This window comes from Tachysurus vachellii, chromosome 22 (assembly GCF_030014155.1).
Source record: "Tachysurus vachellii isolate PV-2020 chromosome 22, HZAU_Pvac_v1, whole genome shotgun sequence".
Lineage (NCBI taxonomy): Eukaryota > Metazoa > Chordata > Actinopteri > Siluriformes > Bagridae > Tachysurus > Tachysurus vachellii.
In genome coordinates this window covers 16,542,024-16,564,566 of record NC_083481.1, presented here as the reverse complement: position 1 = coordinate 16,564,566, position 22,543 = coordinate 16,542,024, and the positions used below count along the sequence as shown (strand labels likewise).

The following is a 22,543-nucleotide window of genomic DNA, read 5'->3' as shown; positions in this document are numbered from 1 at the left end:
AGTCAATATACAGTCACATTGTGGACTTCATCTGTAAATGTGTTGATATTTATTGATCCATTCTTCAGCAAAAATTGTACCTTTGCACCAACAATTCCCAGACAATGTCGCTTAGCAGAGCCGAGCAGCGTTGCCTGGGGTGTATCAGGGGTTAAGGGGTTAACTGCGAAATGGCACTACAGTATATACAACAATGGACACTATGTCTGGAGGGCTGGTTCTGGCTCGGCAGCCAGTTTTAACAAGGCCTTGTGGTCAAAAACAAGTTAGTGTGTCTGCATCTTTTTAGGGACGTTTTGTTCAATCTGGAGGAATTAGATGAACATTCAAAACAGTTGCTGAAGGCTTGGATTTGGATCTCAGAGAGGACAAGTGGTTGTTCTGTCTGGGTGAGAGGGATGGTGTTATGCTCTCACCAGAAAATCAAAGCAACACTAGCCACCAATCCCAGGCATCTATGAGTTCATCTATGGGCTAGAAGGTAGAGGACCTTTTTCTCATCTATGGGCTAGACCAGGGGTCGGCAACCTGAAACACTCGAGAGCCATTTGGACCTGTTTCCCACAGAAAAGAAAAACACAGGGAGCCACAAAACCCTTTTGACATCTAAAAAAACTGTAGTGTGTTGCATTTATGACATCAATGAACTGCTACCGAGTAAATTAAATTTTATTTCTGCAGGCAAACAAAAATATTTTGAAAAGTTGAGCTAACCTTAACAAAAAAGACGCCGGGTTGAAGGTTACTTTCGAATAAAACGTTCAATGTCTAATCGAGTCCTGTTCGTATTCATGACATCAAAATTTTAATATTCCGGGTGCAGCGAACCAAAAACGCATCTGCTTCTGTGTGTCGGGTTTCGCAAGTCGGCGGTTATGACGCGTATTTTGAGCGAGAAAAAAATTAAACACGGTTTATTTTAATGTTACAAGAGCAAAACAATCTTAGAATTTAGAATAACATTTTTAAAAAAACTAACTAACTAAAATAAAATAAATTTAAATTAAATATTTATTTTCCAAATCTATAAAGAGCCGCAGCAGAGGGATGAAAGAACCACTTGCGGCTCCGGAGCCGCCTGTTGCCGACCCCTGGGCTAGAGGGTAGAGGACCATTTGTTCATCTGCTCTGTGATGTACCATGAGAAGCAGGTCTAGTGGTTTCCCATGTCTCTGAGGAAGAAGATTCCGGTCTTCATTCTCACTGATTGGCAGCTGTCGTGTGATTTGGAATTCATTTTTGAATTGGAAAATGACTAGATTTGGGAATGGGGTGACTTGAATGAGGTATATCATACAGAGAATAGAAACATAAGATGCTTCTTTTTAAAGCTGCTGTGAGGCTTGTACTTCCTTTGCTGTGGTAATGTTTTACATCAACCTCACCAAACGGTGTGAGTTCATCTTTGCAAGTAATACACTGTAGATTGCATCAGCCTGCCTCGAAATTCGACTCTGGCTTGTGTTCATATTCTACACCTTTCTTTTTAATTGCTGGTTAATTCTCATGCAAAAATGCATTTGTCAAAAGTTCCTGTGCAATTAAAACAAGTAAACAGGTAGAGTGTATGAACCAGGCTGGTGGTGCTATTCCCTCATGCATTCAAGTGTTTATCTCGACCATGTTATTGAGTAGAGATGGGGTTGAGATATTAAACGTGACCTCCTGTGACATACTTTCTGTCTATTTCTCACGGGCCTAGCAGCTGATGCGAGAGCAGCAATGAAGGGACAGACGTGATCTGGACTGGAACTGGAAACAGACTTTCCTGTCTGTGAAGTCACTGATAAATGCACTTCACTGCACACTGATGACCAGATCTACAGTCGTATGCAAAAGTTTAGGAACCCCTGACCTGTCCAATTTCGTTTTGATGCATATTGCACATTTTCTGTAAATCCAATAAACCTCATTTCACTACTGAAATATTACTTTAGTGTCCAGTTATTTCATTCATTCATCTTCTACCGCTTATCCGAACTACCTCGGGTCACGGGGAGCCTGTGCCTATCTCAGGCGTCATTGGGCATCAAGGCAGGATACACCCTGGACGGAGTGCCAACCCATCGCAGGGCACACACACACACTCATTCACTCACTCAATCACAAACTACGGACAATTTTCCAGAGATGCCAATCAACCTACCATGCGTTTGGCCCGGGGGAGGAAACCGGAGTACCCGGAGGAAACCCCCGAGGCACGGGGAGAACATGCAAACTCCACACACACAAGGCGGAGGCGGGAATCGAACCCCCAACCCTGGAGGTGTGAGGCGAATGTGCTAACCACTAAGCCACCGTGACCCCCCCTTCAGTTATTTGATAGATCAAAATGAAATTGCTTATCCAAACACCCAAATATTTATAAAGGAAAATCATGGAAATTGTCAGGGGTTCCTAAACTTTTGCATACGACTGTAGGATCTTTCTCTAAAGTGCAAAAAAAAAAAAAAAAAAAAAAAGATTCTTGAAATTATTTCTTATTAGGTGGGTTTGAAATACTTCAGAAAATATCAGGTTGAGGTAGTTGTTGTCCAAGCGCTAGCCTGAGGTGTTGTCATGTTTGAGGGCCTGAAAGGCCTGTGGGAAGAAGTGCCTTCTCATTCTCTCTGTGTTTGCCTTCAAGGAGCGGAAGTACTGTACTTTCTTGACTGCAACAAAAACAGTCCATTTTTCAGGAGCTTCACTGTCTTCCTGACCTTAGTCCAGCACCACTTTCTGTAAACAGACTTGCAGGTCAGGGAGCTTAGGGAGGATCGGAGGGCTCTCCAGATGGTGTTGTGATCAGCTGAGCATACCACCCTCTGGAGAGTCTTCCTATCTTGTTTGTTGCTGTCCCCAAAGCAGGCTATGATGCTTTCCAGCTGGATGTTCTTGATGGTGTTTGTATAAAGGTGTTCGTAGCATCCCAAGCGTCTAAAGATGCTAAATGGCCTGCTTCACCATAGTGCATGATGTGTACAAGAAGGTGTCACAAACCATCCACTCTCTACACTAGGTCCTAAAGGTTTGGTTTCTCCTCTCATGCTTTGTGCTGAAGTCCCTTACCAACTCTTTTGTCTTGCTGGTCTTTAGGAGGAAGTTGTTCTCATGCTACCAATTCTCCAGGCTTTTAAACCCCTCCAGGTACAGTAGGTCTTCTCGTCATTATCAGGTATCAGGCCCAGCGCAACATTGTCATCAGCAAAATGTCAATTGCGGTAGCATTGGAAGTGGCCAGATACTAAAAAGTGGACACAACCCTGGAGGGCTCCAGTGCTCTGGGCTAGTACTGCTTGTAGGATGTCTGTCAGGAAGTTGGAGATCCACTGACAGGGGTGGAAGGAAATGATAGTGTCGAATGCTGAATTGTGTTTAACAAACATAATTTTAATCACATTTCCCCTCCTGGTGTTCAGATTGCTCAGGGGTGCTCAGGTATCGTGTGATGTCATCCTTGGTAGAGCAATTGGGACTTTGCAATTGGTGCAAATTGAAATGGGTTCACGTTGTCAGGAAGTGAAGAGGTGATGAACTCTTTGACCAGCACCCCATTGCAACTATCACTCCAGTTTTCTCTTAGACTTACTCCGGTATTAATTAAATCCCCACCACCGCTCCGTGTAAACATAATCCTGTCAGAATAAGACTTTATTCTTATAAGCACAAAGATAGAGCTCACGTTTAAGGCAAGTGAACGCAAATTTTATTGGTGAATCTTAATCATAAAATTAAAATAAACAATTCTGATTCTGTAAATGTCATCCAAGTGGAAAATCTATTAGGAAACCAATGCTGAATGATTTAGTCTTTAGCTAATAAACAAAGCACCCCAACTTCATGATTCCTCACCGATATCTAAGATGTTTTACGATGATTTTGTCAAACTCGGCACTGTTTCATGTGCTTTGGGAGTTTGGATTGAATCGGGTTATAAAGAATTTCCACATTTCTACAGTCACTTTTTGGCACGGCTGCCTGTCTGGACCTGTCGTATTACTTGCGATGGCAGCTCTGTTTGGAAGTGCAGAAGTGATTACAGCGTCCATCAGGGCCTGGAGGAAGCTTCTTCAGCCTCCCGCACTGATGTTTGACAGAATAATTAGAAAACTGTCTGTGCTTGTAATCACTGGAGCTCATCTTTTTTGGAGGAGGCTTCTCATCAGAACTAGAGGCTGATGGGAAACGTGGGCGTTTGTGAGGAGTGTGATGGGAGATGCCACATTTAGAGGAGGAGAATAAATCAGAACAGTCACTGTGGCCTCTGTGGCAGTCTCTGCTCTTTTCTGTTTTTCTGCTCTTCTGTTTTTCCTCTTTTAATATCCATCCCTCTTTTCAGCTCGGATGCTTTCTGGGGTTGCTTTCTGTCATCTACCTTACACTTCTAATCTCTTTTTCTATTATTCTTTATTTTACCTCCTTCCTGCTCCCACACTGTCTGTATCTTGGAAGATAAAGCACTCGGTGTGACCCCTTTGCTGAGTAAATGGGGAATCTCCTGCTTCTTTGCTCAAGTCCTAATGGAGCCTTCAGCACTAATCTTAATAATACCCAACTGCAGGTTCTCCGGGTAACTGATGTAATCTGAATTGTGCTGTTGGAACCGAGACTTTTTTTCTGTCTGGTAGCTCAGTTGTTTAAGGCTTAATGCCTTTCAGAGCATTGTCATCCTTAACCCTAACTCCACCAAGCAAACACCAAGAGCAAGACCCTTAACTGCTCAAAGAAAATAAAAGTATGCTTATACTTTTGTATAATAAACATGTGCACACAGAGCTTCAGTGCAGCGGCGGGACAGAGCTACCCAGCACTATATCGTCGCTGTCGGGCGAAATCCTCGTATCTCCAAAACCATTATTTTTCAAGAAATTAAAAAAACACTTTTTTGAGTTATTAAACATTGTATCGTTAAAGTTGTTATTATACCTTATATTGCTATCATATACTGTTGTGTACCAACATTAACACAACATTTTCCCAAAGTCACGTTTTATCAGAGATACAAGCTTTATGACTTGGGAGCAGGGAGATACGAGATTACGATGTCATCGATAAGAACGGTACAGACACAGACGTCGCTGCTGCCAGCTGTGTTTAATAAAGTCTGCCGGTCACGTTGAGCCTTTTGACAAGAGACAAGGCTTCAATAGTTAACCAAAGCTAATGACTGTAGTTACATACATCTTCCTAAACTCTATTTTAAAGGTTTAAGAGCTATAAGCGATGCAATACAAAACACGATAAGCTGATGCGGCTCTTAATCTTGAGGAGAAATATGCCGCGAAGCTCTCCCGCGGAGCGAAGAAGAGGTGGAGTTACGAGATTTCTCAGACAGTTGAAGTGTCCAATGGAGTTAAGAGATTTGCGCTCAAGCTATTTTCAAGACTTTAGATTGGTTAATAACAGACCCATGTGAGGACTGACCAATAGCATGAAAAAATATGAAATTGACAAAATTTGGACATAGGAGGTTTCCGCCCGACAGCGACGATATACGTTGTCGTATACAGGCCATGTTTCTGGCTTTTAAGAAATCAAATCTTGATTGCATCCATACTGTATGTTAGGCTTGATTTGTGCTTTTTGGGGAATTTAGCAAGATTCTCTTTAGACTCCCCAGACATGGAGGAAGAGAGAAGGAGAGGGAGACGGGGAGGGTTTATGAGAACGAGAGCGAGCATGCAGTATGTGCTATTCTATCAATTTTTAAATTACTCATTTAGACTGAGCAGAGCAGAAGGCAGTCATTGCATTCCAATAAGTGCACTGATACAGTGATTTTAACAGATGAATAACAAATTAGTCGTCTTAAAAGGTCCTATTTTTGGGGAATGGCTCACGGGGGGAGGTGTGACGTTGGGGGACTGTGCAGCCATATCAAAATAGCTTTCCATTTATCTGGATTAAAGAACGGCAAGGTTATTTCATCCCACAAAATTGCCTCTTGCAACAAACAGGAGAAGAAAAGTGAATTATCTGGCCCTCTTGCCCAACTTTTTCTCTGCTGATTTTCCACCAGTATGGGCATTAAATTATACCGCAAATACAGCACAATAAATTACACAGAGCTTACGGAGCTCTTTCAGATTTTCAGACACAATAAGACTAAAAAAATGGCTCTTTCTTTTCATTTTTAATCAGTGAAATACAGCGTAGGAAAAGTCTTCATTAATTTAGGTGGTGAAAAGGAACTTCAGTAAAGTAAAGTTGCAAGTTTCCTGATTAGAGGGTTTTTCATTTACATGTACATTTACATTTTATATGTATTCATCTGCCTGATGCTTTTATCTAAAGTGACTTACAAATGAGGCAGGATACAATTGAAGCTTAGAACTTTTAAAAGAGCAACAAGCGTACAAGGACTGAAAGCCTAGGTTTCAACCAACTGATAACAAATATGTGCATGAAAACAGGCCCCTGAAAACATGACAATCTTGAACAAAGGGTCCAGGGGAACATGTGGTCCAAAAAGATGAGGACCATGTCACGCTGGGAATATAGAGACCTGAGGAGATATAAATCTGAATGTGTAGCTCTGGGAATATGTCTAGACCTTAAGTATGGAAGTTGAATATAGAAACCTGAGAACGTGGGGAATCAAATAAATGGGGTCTAGGAAGTTAGGATGCTGGAAGCACAGGGATTTTTGGCTCTGGAAATATGGGGACCTGTAAAAATGTAGATGTGGGAAAATGGGGAAGTAGATTTGGGAATATTTGTACCTGGTAACATTTAGCTCTGGGGAAAATGGGGACTTGGAAATACAGTGATCCCTCGTTTATCGCGGTTAAATGGGGACCGGAACCCCTCGCGATAGGTGAAAATCCGCGAAGTAGGAGTGCCCCCCCTAGGAATTTCCGTATGTGTGTGTGGGTACCAGAATGTTTAAAATATGTATATTTATACTTTATATATATATTTTACTTAAATCTTTTTAATTATAAAACCTTAATATTATACATTCACTCACTCACATATATTTTACTTAAATCTATTTAACTATAAAACCTTAGTTTGACCTTTTCAATTATGGTCATAATCGTCCTCTTTATCTTGGGCTCACTAGTGGAATCTTTTGCAACCGCACGGCGCTTAGGAGGCATTGTAAGGGCTTAAGGAAAACACAATACGCGAGACACAGTTAGCGTGAACGAGAGCGGCAAGATACAGTACAACAAGGGAAAAAGCTGGGAGAGGATGCGATGATGCGCAGCCAATCAGCTCAGATCTCACGCCGGGAGCCAATCACGTGCCTTGTCTGAGTGCCCGTGGGTATGTACAAAGCCTCTGAGTGAGTTTCTCTCTTTGTCTGGCATCCTGGGTGACCGTTGTTATTTTTATTTTTAGATGAAAAATCTTTAAAAAATCACCGATGCACTGAGGCCGCGAAACTTGAACCGGCGAAACTTGAACCGCGAAGTGGCGAGGGATTACTGTATTTGGACCTGAGAATGTGTAGTTCTGGGAATATGGGGACCTGGAGACATAGATGAGGGAGTACCGGGACATGTGTGAAAGTACATTTGGGGATAGTCATACCTGGGGATAATTAGCTCTGGGAATATGAGGACCTGGAGACATTTAGCTGGGGAAATGTTTGAACCGGCAAATGTGTAGCTCAGGGAATATTGGATTCTAAAAACGTGGATTTGGTAGTATTAGGACTTGGGTGTAAGAAGATTTAAGGATAAAGGAACATGTAGCTCGGGAAATGATTGGAAGGATCTTATGAATCAAATGGATTATTTATGGAATATTAATAGTGATGCACAATAATAATCTTAGACTTGTGCGAGTGAGGAGCTCAGGCCATTTATCACTTCAAAAAACATCAGCCCAGCAAAAGAGTAAAAGGAGAGAGAGAGAGAAAGGTGGTGAGGACAATTCTGTATCATGTTATATACGGTACTGTTATGTGCCTCATCTGGTCTACCACGAGTGCTGTTAGTGATTACTGTTTACCAAGGCCAAAACGAACCCCTGAACTGGAACTAAACGAAGATGATTTGCCTTGCAAAAAGTAGCAATGTTGCCCTGCGGACGCCTCATTGGCTCGTGAGATGAGATCGAATGCAGTGGCAATCGGAATCATTTGGATGATTGACCTTCTGTACGAATACATTAGAATAAATTAATCTTGATTGGGCGTGTGGTGCAGTGAACAGAGTGGGAGTGTCGTGTTTTTTTTTTTTGTTTTTTTTTTATATGCCGTGCACCGTTTGTTGTGGCTGTTCTCTGAGGTGATTATGCATGCCGTTCGGCACCATTATGCATTCCTTCACTTTAATAAAGTAACTGTGGCTCAGAGCAGCGTAGAGAGAAGCGCTTTGTGGAAAAATAAGCTGCTGTAAAATTTAAGAGCCTGTACAGTCTGTGCTCCACCCACACGTAGCCGAAAGATAGTCTTGTTGACACAAAGTTAGACACGTTGCCGGGTCAAGATTTTAGTTTATCCCAGGCTTAGATTTAAATAATAAAGCAAAAAAATGCTAGCATTCACTCACTCACTCATCTTCTACCGCTTATCCGAACTACCTCGGGTCACGGGGAGCCTGTGCCTATCTCAGGAGTCATCGGCAGGATACACCCTGGACGGAGTGCCAACCCAACACAGGGCACACACACACACACACTCTCATTCACTCACGCAATCACACACTACGGACAATTTTCCAGAGATGCCAATCAACCTACCATGCATGTCTTTGGACCGGTGGAGGAAACCGGAGTACCCGGAGGAAACCCCCGAGGCACGGGGAGAACATGCAAACTCTACACACACAAGGCGGGAATCGAAGCCCCAACCCTGGAGGTGTGAGGCGAACGTGCTAACCACTAAGCCTCCGTGCCCCCGTAAACATGATCATACATAGCTTCTTAGAGAACATTAATGTATTTTGGTTGTGTGTTCTGAAAGAATTAGGAAGGTATTACGGTCTCATGAACACTCTGACAGGACTGGAACTTGACTGGAACTTTACTGGAACTTTACTGGAACTACTACTACTACTACTTCGAAGTCGAATGTTGCGTGTGAACACACGGATCACGTATTGCTGTAGATGTGTGCATACACGTGTGATTTGGAATGTTTCTATACTTTAGCAATAAACAAAAAGGAATGTGTTAAAATGCTGCACTGTGCACTCGCTATAACCTTATTAATAATAGAAAGGCCATAAGAAAAACAGCTGGGATTTATAATACATAAAGGCACAGCTAGACTAGTTGTGTAAGCCCTCGAGACATCTTCCTGCGGTGCTCATAAATTAAGGTTCAGAGGTGGGATGGGATGGGATAGGATGTGGTAAGACACACAGCCAGCATCGGTTCAGCCAGCGTAAAGCAGGGTTTCTTGTGTGTAGTGAAGCGTCTTCATTGTGCGAGTAATCTGTCGGCTGACGTCCTTCTGACGGACAGGTTAGTCCTCTCCATCCCAAGGACATCTTATGTACCGGAGCGTGTGTGTGTCTAAAACGAACGCTGTTCCTGCTTCGTCAAATCTTTCTGTCTGCCAGCTTGGCATGCTGGTGTGTGTAAGTGTGTGTGTGTGTGTGGCATGCTGGGAGTGTGCAAGAGGAAATGAAATCTCAGCTCTGACTGACGTGTGACAATACTGCTGGCATCATCTCTCTCTCTCTCTCTCTCTCTCTCTCTCTCTCTCTCTCTCTCTCTCTCTCTTTCCCCCAATTCAGTCGCTCTCAGATTCTGTCATTTCATTGTTGCTTATTTTTGTCTTCTCGCCTTTGCGTCAGTGTCACAATGGTGTTTGCTTTATGTTGCCGTTGCATCTCATACACTAGCCTTTTGTCTTTCTCTCTCTCTCTCTCTCTCTATCTCTGTTTCTCTCTCTCTCTCTCTCTCTCTCTCTCTCTCTCTGTCTGTCTTTCTCTCTGTCTCTCTCTCTCTCTCTGTCTCTCTCTCTCTCTCTCTAGATATATAAATATATAAATGTGAAAACATTTCCTCGACATGCTAATGTTCTTGATCACAGTTTATTAAAACAGTCCCGCAGTTCACAATTTCATATGATATCATATGTCTCTTTGCGTCTCATTGTGTGCACGTGTGTGTGTTTGGCTTTGTGTTCAATCAGTGTGTGGACATCTGTGCATCTGTCTGCGATTCACTGTGGCTCCCATCCTAATAAATCTCGGTCTGAGACACTTTTCTGTGCTCTTGTGCTGGGAATTGAATGGCAGCCGGTCTGAAAGGCCGCTCTCGCTCATCCGTGATGGTCCGCTTCGTACCTTCGCTGTCACAGTTCACAACCTCTCCACTGTGACACAACAAGACGGAGACCTTGAGGCGGATATGACCGACTCGAGCATCAATTCACCGGGACACTGCGGTCTTCATTGCGCACACTCACGCCACCAGACCCAGACTGCAAATCTATTTCTGCCTTGATTAGTTTCTTTTCACTGGAGAGAGTAAGAGCGAGAGAGACTCAGAAAGAGAAGGATAATCGAAAAGAGAGAAAGAGAGAGTGAGTGTGTGTGGAGACAGCTGTGTCTCACTCACATGCCCGAAAGAAGTGAGGACTCGAAGGTCTTAGACTCAGTGATGTCACTGTATCTTTAGTCAGCCTTAGTCTGAAGGCACCGGCGCTTGAAGATGTCTTTAGCACAACCTAGTTTTCACATAGAGTGTGGAAAGGAAGTAAACAACACAACCAAACGGAGTTTAAGTCGAAAGGCAACTATGTGGTGCCACAGTACTATCAACCATATTAGGATAGGAAATTAGGGGCGCTGTTGAGCAGCCAATGGAGTAAGACGTGTGATATGAGACTCCTGCAATGTTTATGGTAATTGTTATTTTATATCGCAATTTAGATATAGAACATATTATCATGGCTGGTAAAACATCTAAAATCCGTGCCACCACGACCCAACAACTGAGGCCTGCTACACAGGTACGACCCCGGTCGCTCCGTCTACAGGATAGGAAATTGTGTGTGTATAAATATGGCTTATCTCAAGTTGACTTGTGTACATGAACATAGAAATGTACAAAAATCGGAAATTCTACTGTGGAGTAAAGGAACGTGCTGAATGCTAACCAGGGTAACGATCACCAGATCAGCTTGAAGGAAAAGTGCTAAAAGAAGCAGTGAATCCTGGCTGTCACAATCGAGCATCTGCGGTTAGCTGCGATGTGTTGTTTTTGTTCTGGAGGCCAGCAAGAGCCAGAGTTCTCAGTAATTGTTCAAAACAAGCAAACAGCACCTTTAGGAGGTCACAGCGGGGATTTCATTTCTCTGCTGCTCAATCTAGTTACATGTCTGTCCTTGTGATACACTGTGGTCATCTACATACAGAGTCTAAAAATGTTGCAGACTTCGAACGGTCTTGTAGATCATCTAGAACCGTACACGCCAAATCAATCGCCGATCTTTAAGAAACAAACGAAAAGCATATCTGGTTGTACCGCTCCCAGGTATTGCTTATGGTTTACTGTAGAACCCGCTTTAGCAAAGTTACATCAGATTTTTTTTGTCTGGTTTTTAAGTTGATGGACTACAAACTGCTGCCCCATGTGCTGTGGAAGGGTATATGTGGTAGAGCCAATCCTAAAGATCAAGAACGTTTTTTCTCTCGCATTTGTTTATTCCCATTGTTTGTTCTCAGTTCTTCTTGTCAGTTTTGTTTTAAAACCTACACACCATAACGACCCACGCCACACACCCCCAGCCCATGACTGTTGTGCGCACTCGGAGGCGGTTTGCGATACAGCACGGGGACGTCGATGACGGCGTGTTTCTGTGGGTTTCCGAACTGATTCCTTGACATGATGCTTTGCCTCTCTCACTCGAGGCGAGAGGAGGAGCTGTCATGCTCCAGCAGACTGGATAATTATTTCCCTTTTATCCCCTTTTTTCCAGGGCCAATCTCGGTCCCCAATAACAGCCTCAGACCAAGCCATCTCACTCTCTTTCTCTGTCTCCTTCTATGCTTTTCAGTGTCCCATGGCAGAGGAACAGCAGAGCCAATGGGAACGGATTAACAGCACTGAAAAATAGCTCCTAGATTTGATCGAATGGCAGCAATATAAAAGAAGTCACAAGGCAAAAAATAAATAAATATCCCCAATCACTCTAGCTGTGCTGTCATTGATGCACACCTCTGCTGCCAACTGAGCACTCAAATCATATATCAGGACTCGGGCAAATGATGTGATTGTGAGTCTTACATGTGTATAGCCCTGCCAGTCAAATTCTCGTAGTGTGGTTGTATGTTGACAGTTTAATGCGTGTTTGAGGGTTATTTTCTGTATTCTAACATCCCAACCTCTGAAAAGATGCCTTTTCACTTGATGGATTGTCTTCTAGAAGCTTGTGTTCGCTTGTGTGTTAATATTTCATGATCACAAAGCAGTGCACAGGATGCTCATCTGCCTATTAGCTGCTGCGCTACCATTACAAATACCATTACTGAAGCTTTCCGATGGGTTAAAACGGCAGGAAATCACTCCGCCTAAATGTATTATCCATACTCTGAAACGTTTAACACCCTTCAAAACCCAACTTTATTCTGTCGCAGAAGGTTGCTGAAGGTTAGCAAAGGTGCTAAACCGCGACGGCTAACCGAACCGTCTGGGTTCCCGAGATAAGCCAAACAATGACGTGAACGGCATCCAGCATCTGTTAGCCATTAACAAAAGAGAGATGCCTTTCCGAGAGCTGATTAGCAGCTTGTGTAGGTGTGCATTAGGTGTGTGTTTGCGACTGATAATGGTTTCACCGTGGCCCCAGTCTCAAGTGAAGTAAAAGAAACCAAGGAGTGTTGTTTTATTTAAGAGCTTTGATATGGAACTGGTGTTCCTCTGCACTGTAGGCGAGTCTGATTTGCTGTAATCGCATTTTACCCCGATCATGGTGTCGGAGTAGGTATATGCACCACAGAGGCTGTCAGATGTGAAAAATGACTGACCAACAACAATGGCGTCTTGGATCTGGTGTCATGTGCATTAGCTAACAGAGCGCTGGATCCGAGCGAGGCTTGAATTGCACTGCACTTAAAATGGAATGTCTGTCCACAGCAATGAGCAACCAGACGAGAAAGTGTTAGTGTTTGTCTAACAAAGGCTGTGAAGTAACTGAGAATCCATCCTGTTCACAGTGATATAGTAGTATGGCCAAAGATCATGATTAGGTATTATAATCATTATTTCAGATGTCTGACATCTTAGTTTCTGTTCCGGACCTGCGAGGATAAATCTATATCATCGCTTAACTTACACCTTAAAAACGTGTTTAATGTAAATGTAAGTTAAAATCATACGCCCGACATCCAAATTTCTGTTATTCAAACTTAGGGATGCGCAGCTTAGAAAGGGATTCTATAAAATGACCCATGCGGAAGGCGGTTTGTTGCCTCTTATTCAAAAGCTATTACTAACTTGTGGTTAAAGCGTTTTTAACAATACGTTGGTAAATTGTTAACATGTTGAAGGTTTAAATGAGAAAAAAAAACTGTTGCGAAACAAAAGTTTGACAAAAGATTGTGACAAAAAAAGACAGTGCCAGCATGTCATATGCTCAGGTTGTATTCATCCTGATGACTGAGCGGTAACTACTGAATGGAATGCAGTGTGTTCTGAATAGAATGTGGTAAGTACTGAATGGAATGCAGCGGTAGGTTCTGAAATGCAGTAGAATGTGCTGAATGGAATGCAGCAGGTGCTGAATGGAACGCAGTAGGTACTGAGTGGATTGCAGCAATAGGTCCTGAATGGAATGCAGCAACAGGTGCTGAATGTAACGCAGCCTCAGGTGCTGAATGGAACACAGCACCAGGTGCTGAATGGAACACAGCACCAGGTGCTGAATGGAACACAGCACCAGGTGCTGAATGGAACACAGCAGCAGGTGCTGAATGGAAAGCAGCACCAGGTGCTGAATGGAAAGCAGTAGGTACTGAGTGGAACGCAGGAGTAGGTACTGAATGGAACGCAGCAGGTGCTGAATGGAACGCAGTATGTACTGAGTGGAATGTAGCAGTAGGTTCTGAATGGAACGCAGTGGGTATTGAGTGGAATGCAGCAATAGGTGCTGAATGGAAAGCAGCAGTAGGTACCGAATGGAATAAAGTAGTAGCAATATTTGTTTTGTTGATAAATCCTTATTTTACCACAAAAAGATTCACCAGACAGTCAAGACAGATGGTAGATGATCCACAAAGAGAATTATTCGCATTGGAGAAACAATTTGCATACATTGCTTTAACCAAACTTTATTTCTGTATGTGGTCCATGTGCTTTCACTGTACGATAACAGAAGTCTGGATGCGTACACATAAAGAATATGTACGGTGAACGCCATGCACGAGCTCGGGTTCTTGTATCTTTAATTGCAACTCGGTACGAGCTCCAGTGAAATCGCTCTTGCTTATTGGGATCTCTGAGGATTTAGGTGTTATTGAGTGGATGTGGCAGAGAGCGAGGATCCTGAGAGCTTCAATCCAGACAGCAGGCTGTTTTTCTAAGCTCTGAAGCTCGTTGCAGCTGTTCCGCCTGAGTCTGAAGGATAAACACCTTGACATGCCATTCTGCCACGGGCGCTATGACCTTATTATCTGAAATTCGAGTCACTCGCGCAAGTTTAAGGTTGAAACCTGTTGCACTAGTGGAATCCTGGAGCGCTCTCTGGTCGATTTTACCTTGTCTTGTTTTACATCCTCGCTGGAATGTCGTACAAGTATTTCCGTCTGAAGAAAGTATTTATTTTTTATTATTAGTAGTGTTACAAGTCTTGCATAGGCAATTTGCTAGCTGTGAACCGACCTAATTGATCCAGTACGGTGTTAATTGGCTTAATTAAATGTTTGAGCTCGACGATCAGTCAGAGCGGCGGTGCGTTTGGCTGCTAATTGGAGCAGGAATCGATCTAAATAGATTTGCCATCTGAAATTAGTTGAAGTAAGTTGTTTACTTTAATGCATTCAAAAGTTAGCAAACACACAGAAATCGGCTGCTGCCTTTGACTGGAACGCAGGTGCCCTTTTTTCTCCTTTAAATAAAGTGAAACTTGTAATAAATGCACAGCAGGGACTCGGCAGTTGAAACTCTGCTACATTTACATTTATTAATATACATTTTGCCTGATGATTTTAATGAATGTGACTCACAGAACCTAATCTAAGCATGGTGATGGAGCTGAGTGATGAAGGTTAAGGACTTTATTAACAGATCTAGCAGTGACTCTGGGATGTGAACTTGTAACCTTCCATTTATTAGCAATGAGTTGGAGCTGCCGAGCTACCTCATATCTCAGCAATCTGAACGCATTTACATTGATTGAAGTTCACATAAAAATGCGATTCCAGCCTCAATCTTCGGTTCAAATGAGCCGTCACTGTGGCATTTTGTGGGGAACTGCCCTGTTGATTACGGTGGAATAGGGAACGGGAATTTAATTCTCACCCCCTGCTTTATTCTAGATAACGACGATGTAAAAAGCATTGCGGAAAAGTATAGCACAGTATAATCTGCAACAAAAAAAAAAAATCTGTCATGATTTTACTTTTACTAAAACGGACCTTCAGCTCGCGTTAACCTGCAATTTGTGAGCGAAAACAACAAAAATTAAAAAAAAATAAAAAATAAACCACAAGTTCAGAGAGTGGGTGGGTGGGTGGGTTGAAGGAGGGCATATAGTTTTGAGCCTGCATTAACCTTTTCTGAAGCAAAAACATGATTCTGCTGATTTTTATATCTGTTCCGTTGTGGGAAAGTTTTTTCAAAATGATTTTTCACAGATTCGGTTTGAGACGTGTCGCGTGACGTCATCGCAACGTCATCGCAACATCGCATTGCAAGCATCAGGTTTGTGGAGTTGGCCAGCAGAATGGAGAAAATCACACAGCTTGAAGTCTTGTTTTTGTCAAGGTCACAAAACACTAAGCAGCACTGAGTCACTAAGAGATGTGTCCCAGCCTGAAATCCTCCTCAATAGGATCCTCCTGAGTCCTCAATATGTCAGAAATGACCCACATTCGAACCGCACCATAACGCGTCAGACGTATTCGCTGTGATGTTCATCACTCGGTTTCATTAGAACATAACCAGTCATGGTGAATTTAATACTAGTTTTGAACATGTAGGGTTTTTTTGCAGGTTCTCGATTGAGCAGATTTCCAACTCCTGTAAGAAAAGAAGAATAAAAAACAAACATACAAAAAGAAACGATCTTTCATTCCCACACATTCACAGACAGTTGGAGCGGAGCGTGGCCAATATTTTTATGAACTACGTTGACTTGGCTACAACGGCGCATAAATCACCCGCCGTGTCATTAATATACATAGATGTCAATAGGAAACGCATGGGTAAAAGAAATATGGCCGCTCTCAGTAACGCCAGCACTGAAAAATGGAGCTCTCATGATGAGGGAGACGACAATGGACGCTAGGACCGGACTCCTGGATCTTCAGTGCCCCCCGGTGTCAGGAGACGGGTTTGCAGGGAGCCCAGAGGCGGCCAGAGATCCAAAAGCAGATCCGATATCAGATCGAGAAGTGATTCGGATCAGATAGTGGAGGAAATGGCACCAAGAAAATAGCAAACATGAGAGCAGCCACATTGGATTAGATATACAGTGTGTGTTTATGTGCTGGTATTGGATCACACACACACACACATTTAGATCACACTATGCTGTGCAATGTCAGATCAGTAGAGATTATTTGGTGAAATGCTTCATAAGCATCATAGCCTGTGTGTGTGTGTGTGTGTGTGTGTGTGTGTGTGTGTGTGTCAGGTCAGCAGGAGCATGAATTGTGCAGTCATTGTTGATGTGATCTCAACTTGAGCACATTCAGGTCCTCATTTAGTGTTTGGTCTTTCTCTCGCTTTCTCCCTCTCTCTCTCTCTCTCTCTCTCTCTCTCTCTCTCTCTCTCTCTCTCTGTTTCTGTCTCTCTGACTGCTAATATCTCTTTCTCTATCTTTCGCTCCCCTCTTTCATTTTCTACTTCCCTCGGTTGAATTCATATATTAAGTATTAGTTTTATCTGTTTGATTAGTACCCTCATCCCCCACACCCCCCTGTTTGTGTGTGTGTGTGTGTGTGTGTGTGTGTGTGTGTGTGTGTGTGCGCACACGCACGCGCAAAAAAGCATTAATGCATCGGGCATCCTGCTGATTAGGGCATCAAATTAATCCCATTTTATTGTATCATTTCTCATTATGCTTTGTAGCTGTAGTATATTTATTGGTCATTTTAAAATGGTGTGTGTGTGTGTGTGTGTGTGTGTGTGTGTGTGTACACGTTTGAGCGTACACTCGCGAGCGTCTGCTTCCATGCATCTTCACGGACATGAATGTAAATCATTGTTGTATTATGTGACTGTAATCTGTTTAGTAGCTTTTTAGGGATTATACTAATCCCGTACCTGACTGCAGCCTGATTGACAGCACTAACCTTGGCCTCTCGCGGTACTTTTCATTTTTAACCCCTTTTACCGGATTCACACAGGTTTAAAGTTCGATTCCTCCTTTCTGTGTTTTCAGAAGGACGTTGTATAGCCACACTCCTGTTCTTATCTTTGCTAGCAGGCTGCAGGTCCTCAGAGACACCCGGGATCATATTGTTGTTTTGTGCTTCTTGGTTATTTGTGGAGCGAAAAAGGATATTGTTGAATCGGGGTATTTATTTATGCCTTCCCAGACGTCGTTTGTCCGTGCGCCTCAGTCACGCTGCTTACGTTCTTATCCGGCGTGACCGTGTCGCTGGTGTGTGTCTATATAAAGTTACTTTTGTGTCTGTTTTGCTGGCAGGTTTATTGGGTTTCTCACTATTTATCCACCTTCATTTCATTCTCTCTGTCTTTTTATCTTCTTCTCCTTTAGGTGGAGGCCATCCTGGTGAACATTTTTGGTGGGATTGTGAACTGTGCTATCATCGCTAAAGGTATCACTAAGGCCTGCACAGAGCTGGAGCTCAAGGTGCCCCTGGTTGTCCGGCTGGAAGGTTAGTGTGTGTGTTTGTATACCATCACGCTTGATGTCTGTAAGGGCCTTTTTACACCCGGTCACTTCACGTGTTGTCTCTGATCCGATAGCTATCTGATTTGTTAAAACTGTTCCATTTACATTAGACCACATAAATGTGTCTCGGCGAATCGGATATCGATCCGATCTTTCTACTCCCGCCCAAAATGCTAATATATTTTACCTCATTTCCGGGGTAATTGAAATAGAACACACTTTGGTGTATGCGGTTGCTACAAAAAACAGCATTTACTGTTTGCTGCATTTTCGCTGGGGGGCAGCAGTGCGTTTTAAGACCCAACGAGACGCCTGGGTGAAAGATCGGAGCAGCGCTGGTGGGAAAACATATTTGTTTCTGGCGCGACGCACGACTCGTGAGTCACCTGCGAGTGACGTACTTCCGTTTGGGAGGAGTTTAGCGCTGACGTATGTGGCTTGAACAACCACATTCATTTACACCTGTCCAGATTCATCTGAAACGCGACCCAGACCACCTCCTGAAGGGGTTTGAACCATCGGATTTATATCCGTCTCAAAACCGTTTCGGAGGGCATTTAGACCTGGTCTTTTTACCATCGGATAGCTATCTGATCACAGAAAACGCATGAAGTGACCAGGTGTAAAAAGCCCTTAAATTAACTTTACTAAAATTTGGTGCAGCAGGTAATGTTGCTGCCTCACAGCTTCCGGATTCCAGGGTTAACCTCCGTAGCTGAGGTTAATGTCCGTTTTGAGTTTCTCTTTTTCTTCCTATGTTCTACCATGTGCTCAGGTTATCTTACACCTCCCTAAAAACATGGCAATAGGTTGCCCCTAGGTTTTCATGGTGCCTGTGATGGACTGGTGTCCTGTCCAGGGTGTATTCTTAGGATACCCGTGAGGCGAACGTGCTAACCACTAAGCCACCGTGCCCCTTCGGATAAAGCAGTTATTGACAATTAAATGCAATCTGAATCCCATCTTGACCCATTCCACACATGCTGGCTGGGAGCTTTGACCATCATTTCATTCACAGGTGCAATTTTCATAAACAATGCTAGTTATACCCAGCTAGCAGTCTGTCAGCAGGCAGCCCAGAGGTTAGCTCTCGCTAAAGTCTGTGTTCTCACATAATAATGTTTTCATCACCGTGCTCATTATAAGCAGCAGAAACTTCTCACTGGTGCTGACTTTAGACTCCCCAACCAACTTTCACCCACGCGCAAGAGGTAACACACAAAGGAGCATCATTAGCATGCGTGACGTGTCGTAACAGTCGTTAGAAAAACGAAAGCGATAGCCGCTGATTTGTGACCTTTCACCTGCGTATGCTAATGCTAGGTGCTAGCGAATGCACGGCACGCCGCCCGCTGTAGCTCGTTGTTAGTATAATTGGCACAGAACGGCACCGTCATGTTGCTCGCTAGCACATTAGCTTGCTGAAAGAACCTCTACCTCCACGAGAGAGAGAGAGGGAGAGCTGCAGAAAGATAAGTTCTGATTTTGCTTTCAGCGAGTCTGATAAACTCAATATTTGACTTTTAAACATGAGTGGTTAGATATCTTGTTTTTCTCAACAGAACCATGTTGCGTTGGAATCAGCAGGACTCTATCCATGTTCCCAATGTGTAATGTCTAACATCTGAGATCGAAATATTCTTATGGTTTCAAATCTAATAAATAAAAAAAAAAACTTGCATGTTCAAATCAACCTCTTATCCAACGAATATAACAAATGCAGTTGTAGGTATTATGTCCTAAACATACTTCATCAGACTACGTATAGTCTACGTTAATGTTGTGTTCATATGTGAATTAGACCACATAGGGTTTAAAGTCGGGTTTGGGGAGAACTGTTTTCTAGAAAACTATACATCAATTCCATTTAAGTCATGGCCCAGTAAGAATTGGACAGAGTGCCAACCCATCACAGGGCACACACACACACACACACTCTCATTCACTCACGCAATCACACACTACGGACAATTTTCCAGAGCCGCCAATCAACCTACCATGCATGTCTTTGGACCGGAGGAGGAAACCGGAGCACCCGGAGGAAACCCCCGAGGCACGGGGAGAACATGCAAACTCCACACACACAAGGCGGAGGTGGGAATCGAACCCTGACCCTGGAGGTGTGAGGCGAACGTGCTAACCACTAAGCCACTGTGCCCCCCAGCTGGAGTAACTTCTTTAATTTAAATTCAGATTTCCAACTGAGACTGTGATGGTGTATGAGGCAGAGCCTCCATGGGGTACCTCAGCAGTGCTCCTCAAACCGAAGCAATAAAGGTTGAGTTGAGTTCAAAAAATTATTTGGCTCATGAAAGACACTTGATGTTTTGTGTGTGTGTGTGTGTGTGTGTGTGTGTGTGTGTTTGTCTGCATGGTGTGGAGAGATCGATAGCCGTGCCTGTCTCTCAGTGTGGACTCTGATCATGGCTGACAGAGTGCTATAAAATGGTTCCATAGTTTGACTTTAGCTGCAATATTTGACCATTGATTTCCTCCTGAGGCATCACACAACCTGTTTGACTTGATCTTTGTGTCTGTTTACATGTGCCCGTACAAGCATGTGCCAGTCTGAACGTTTGTCCCACTTGTGTGTGTGTGTATTTATATACACACTTACCGGCCACTTTATTAGGTACACCTTACTAGTACCGGTGTGGTCTTCTGCTGCTGTAGCCCATCCGCCTCAAGGTTCGACGTGTTGTGTGTTCAGAGATGCTCTTCTACATACCTCGGTTGTAACGAGTGGTTATTTGAGTTACTGTTGCCTTTCTATCAGCTCGAACCAGTCTGGCCATTCTCCTCTGACCTCTGGCATCAACAAGGCATTTGTGCCCACAGAACTGCCCTCACTGGATATTTTCTCTTTTTCGGACCATTCTTTGTAAACCCTAGAGATGGTTGTGTGTGAAAATCCCAGTAGATCAGCAGTTTCTGAAATACTCAGACCAGCCCGTCTGGCACCAACAACCATGCCACGTTCAGAGTCACTTAAATCACCATTCTACCCCATTCTGATGCTCGGTTTGAACTGCAGCAGATCGTCTTGACCATGTCTACATGCCTAAATGCATCGAGTTGCTGCCATGTGATTAACGAGCAGTTGGACAGGTGTACCTAATAAAGTGGCCGGTGAGTGTATAATTATCTGTATATCTTTGTCTCAGCAAATCGAACATGTACTTGCGTGTGATGACCTCATCGTTTGTTTTTCCGGGCCATTGGCTTAGACCTCCACGCCCCTGCTACTGCTGGGAAGAGGCTTGTAACGTAACGCCCGACCAGTCGTCGTTATTTACGTCCGTTCCGTGTGAAAACACAACAAGAAATAGCATCCAGCTAGCAAGGCAAAGGCTATTCCTGTCATGATGCACGTTCACGTCTGATATTTCCATAAACTAAACTTTTACGGACTTCTACAATTCACAATTTTAAAGATGGAAAATGGCAATAAATTTATTTTATATATAAATAAATAAAAACGTATCCAAAATAAAATCGCAATTAGTTTAGTCTTACGTTTGTGCGCGCAAATTAATCTGTCCGATTAAACGAAAGTATCCCAAATAAAAACACAACCTGTTTTTTTTTTTTTGTTTTTTTTTTGTTTTTTTTTAGCTGCTGGATGCTTTTCAAATTCTTACAAAAATACTAATAATAATTAAATGAGCAAAGAAAAAAATCTCAAATCAATATTTGAAATATTTTAGCAATCGATTAATAAATCACTACATTTGAAACTTATTTAATAATTAAAAGATTACTTAATAATATTGGATTATAAAACCGAATTAATTACTTAGCTTAAAAGTTGTAATTACGGATAAAATCGGATTAATTGGCTAGTTCTTGTAATCGCTGATATCTCATTAATATATGATATCTATATGATATCTCAGTTATTTAGGTTTATACACACACTATACAACATGCTATAGGCATAAAATTAGACCCAGCTTTTCCGGGTAGTGGTTTAAATATGATCTTTTTTTTTTTTTTTTTTCTGGGATCGATGAGGATGTACAGTACAGTAGGTCTCTGGCAGCACCTAGTGGTGGGATTCATGTATGATCCTCTGTGTGTATCAGCACTAAGAGTCTCTAACCTTGTGGGTATTTATTTTTGTTTTTTTGAACACTTGTGTGATCCAAGTACACCGACACATATATCTGCAGATTTAGCTTTGTAGACATTTATGATCCTTTGAAATGTGTGTGTGTGTGTGTGTGTGAGAGAGAGAGAGAGAGAGCTCGTCCTCTGGCTCTCCTCACATTGTCGTATAGGGACGAAGAGCAGCCGACACTTGATACCCAGCACGCACGCCCCAGATCGCCTTGTTCCTCTGCTAATGAAATTACCCGATTGATTGTTTGGTGCTGCCCGGTGCGGGAGACGTGTTAGAAATGAGTCGTTATGTGAGCGGACAAAGGCGGTGAAATATCAGTAGTTAAGTGGTGCTGTAATTGAATTCCTTCTGAAACTGCTATTGATTAGAGAGCAGATACCATCATAATTATACTGCAGGGAGAAAGAGAGACCACACACACACACACACACACACACACACACACGCTGCAT

At 42.9% G+C, this 22,543-nt stretch overlaps 1 protein-coding gene across 1 annotated transcript in view; it reads left to right on the top strand.

The window, feature by feature from the left end:
• Positions 1-22,543, top strand: part of suclg2 (succinate-CoA ligase GDP-forming subunit beta) — an 88,064-nt gene that overhangs the window by 63,577 nt on the left and 1,944 nt on the right. Inside the window, exon 10 of the mRNA XM_060858316.1 lies at positions 17,831-17,951. Within this exon, the coding sequence (XP_060714299.1) occupies positions 17,831-17,951 (121 nt within the window). The remainder of the gene's footprint in view (positions 1-17,830; positions 17,952-22,543) is intronic.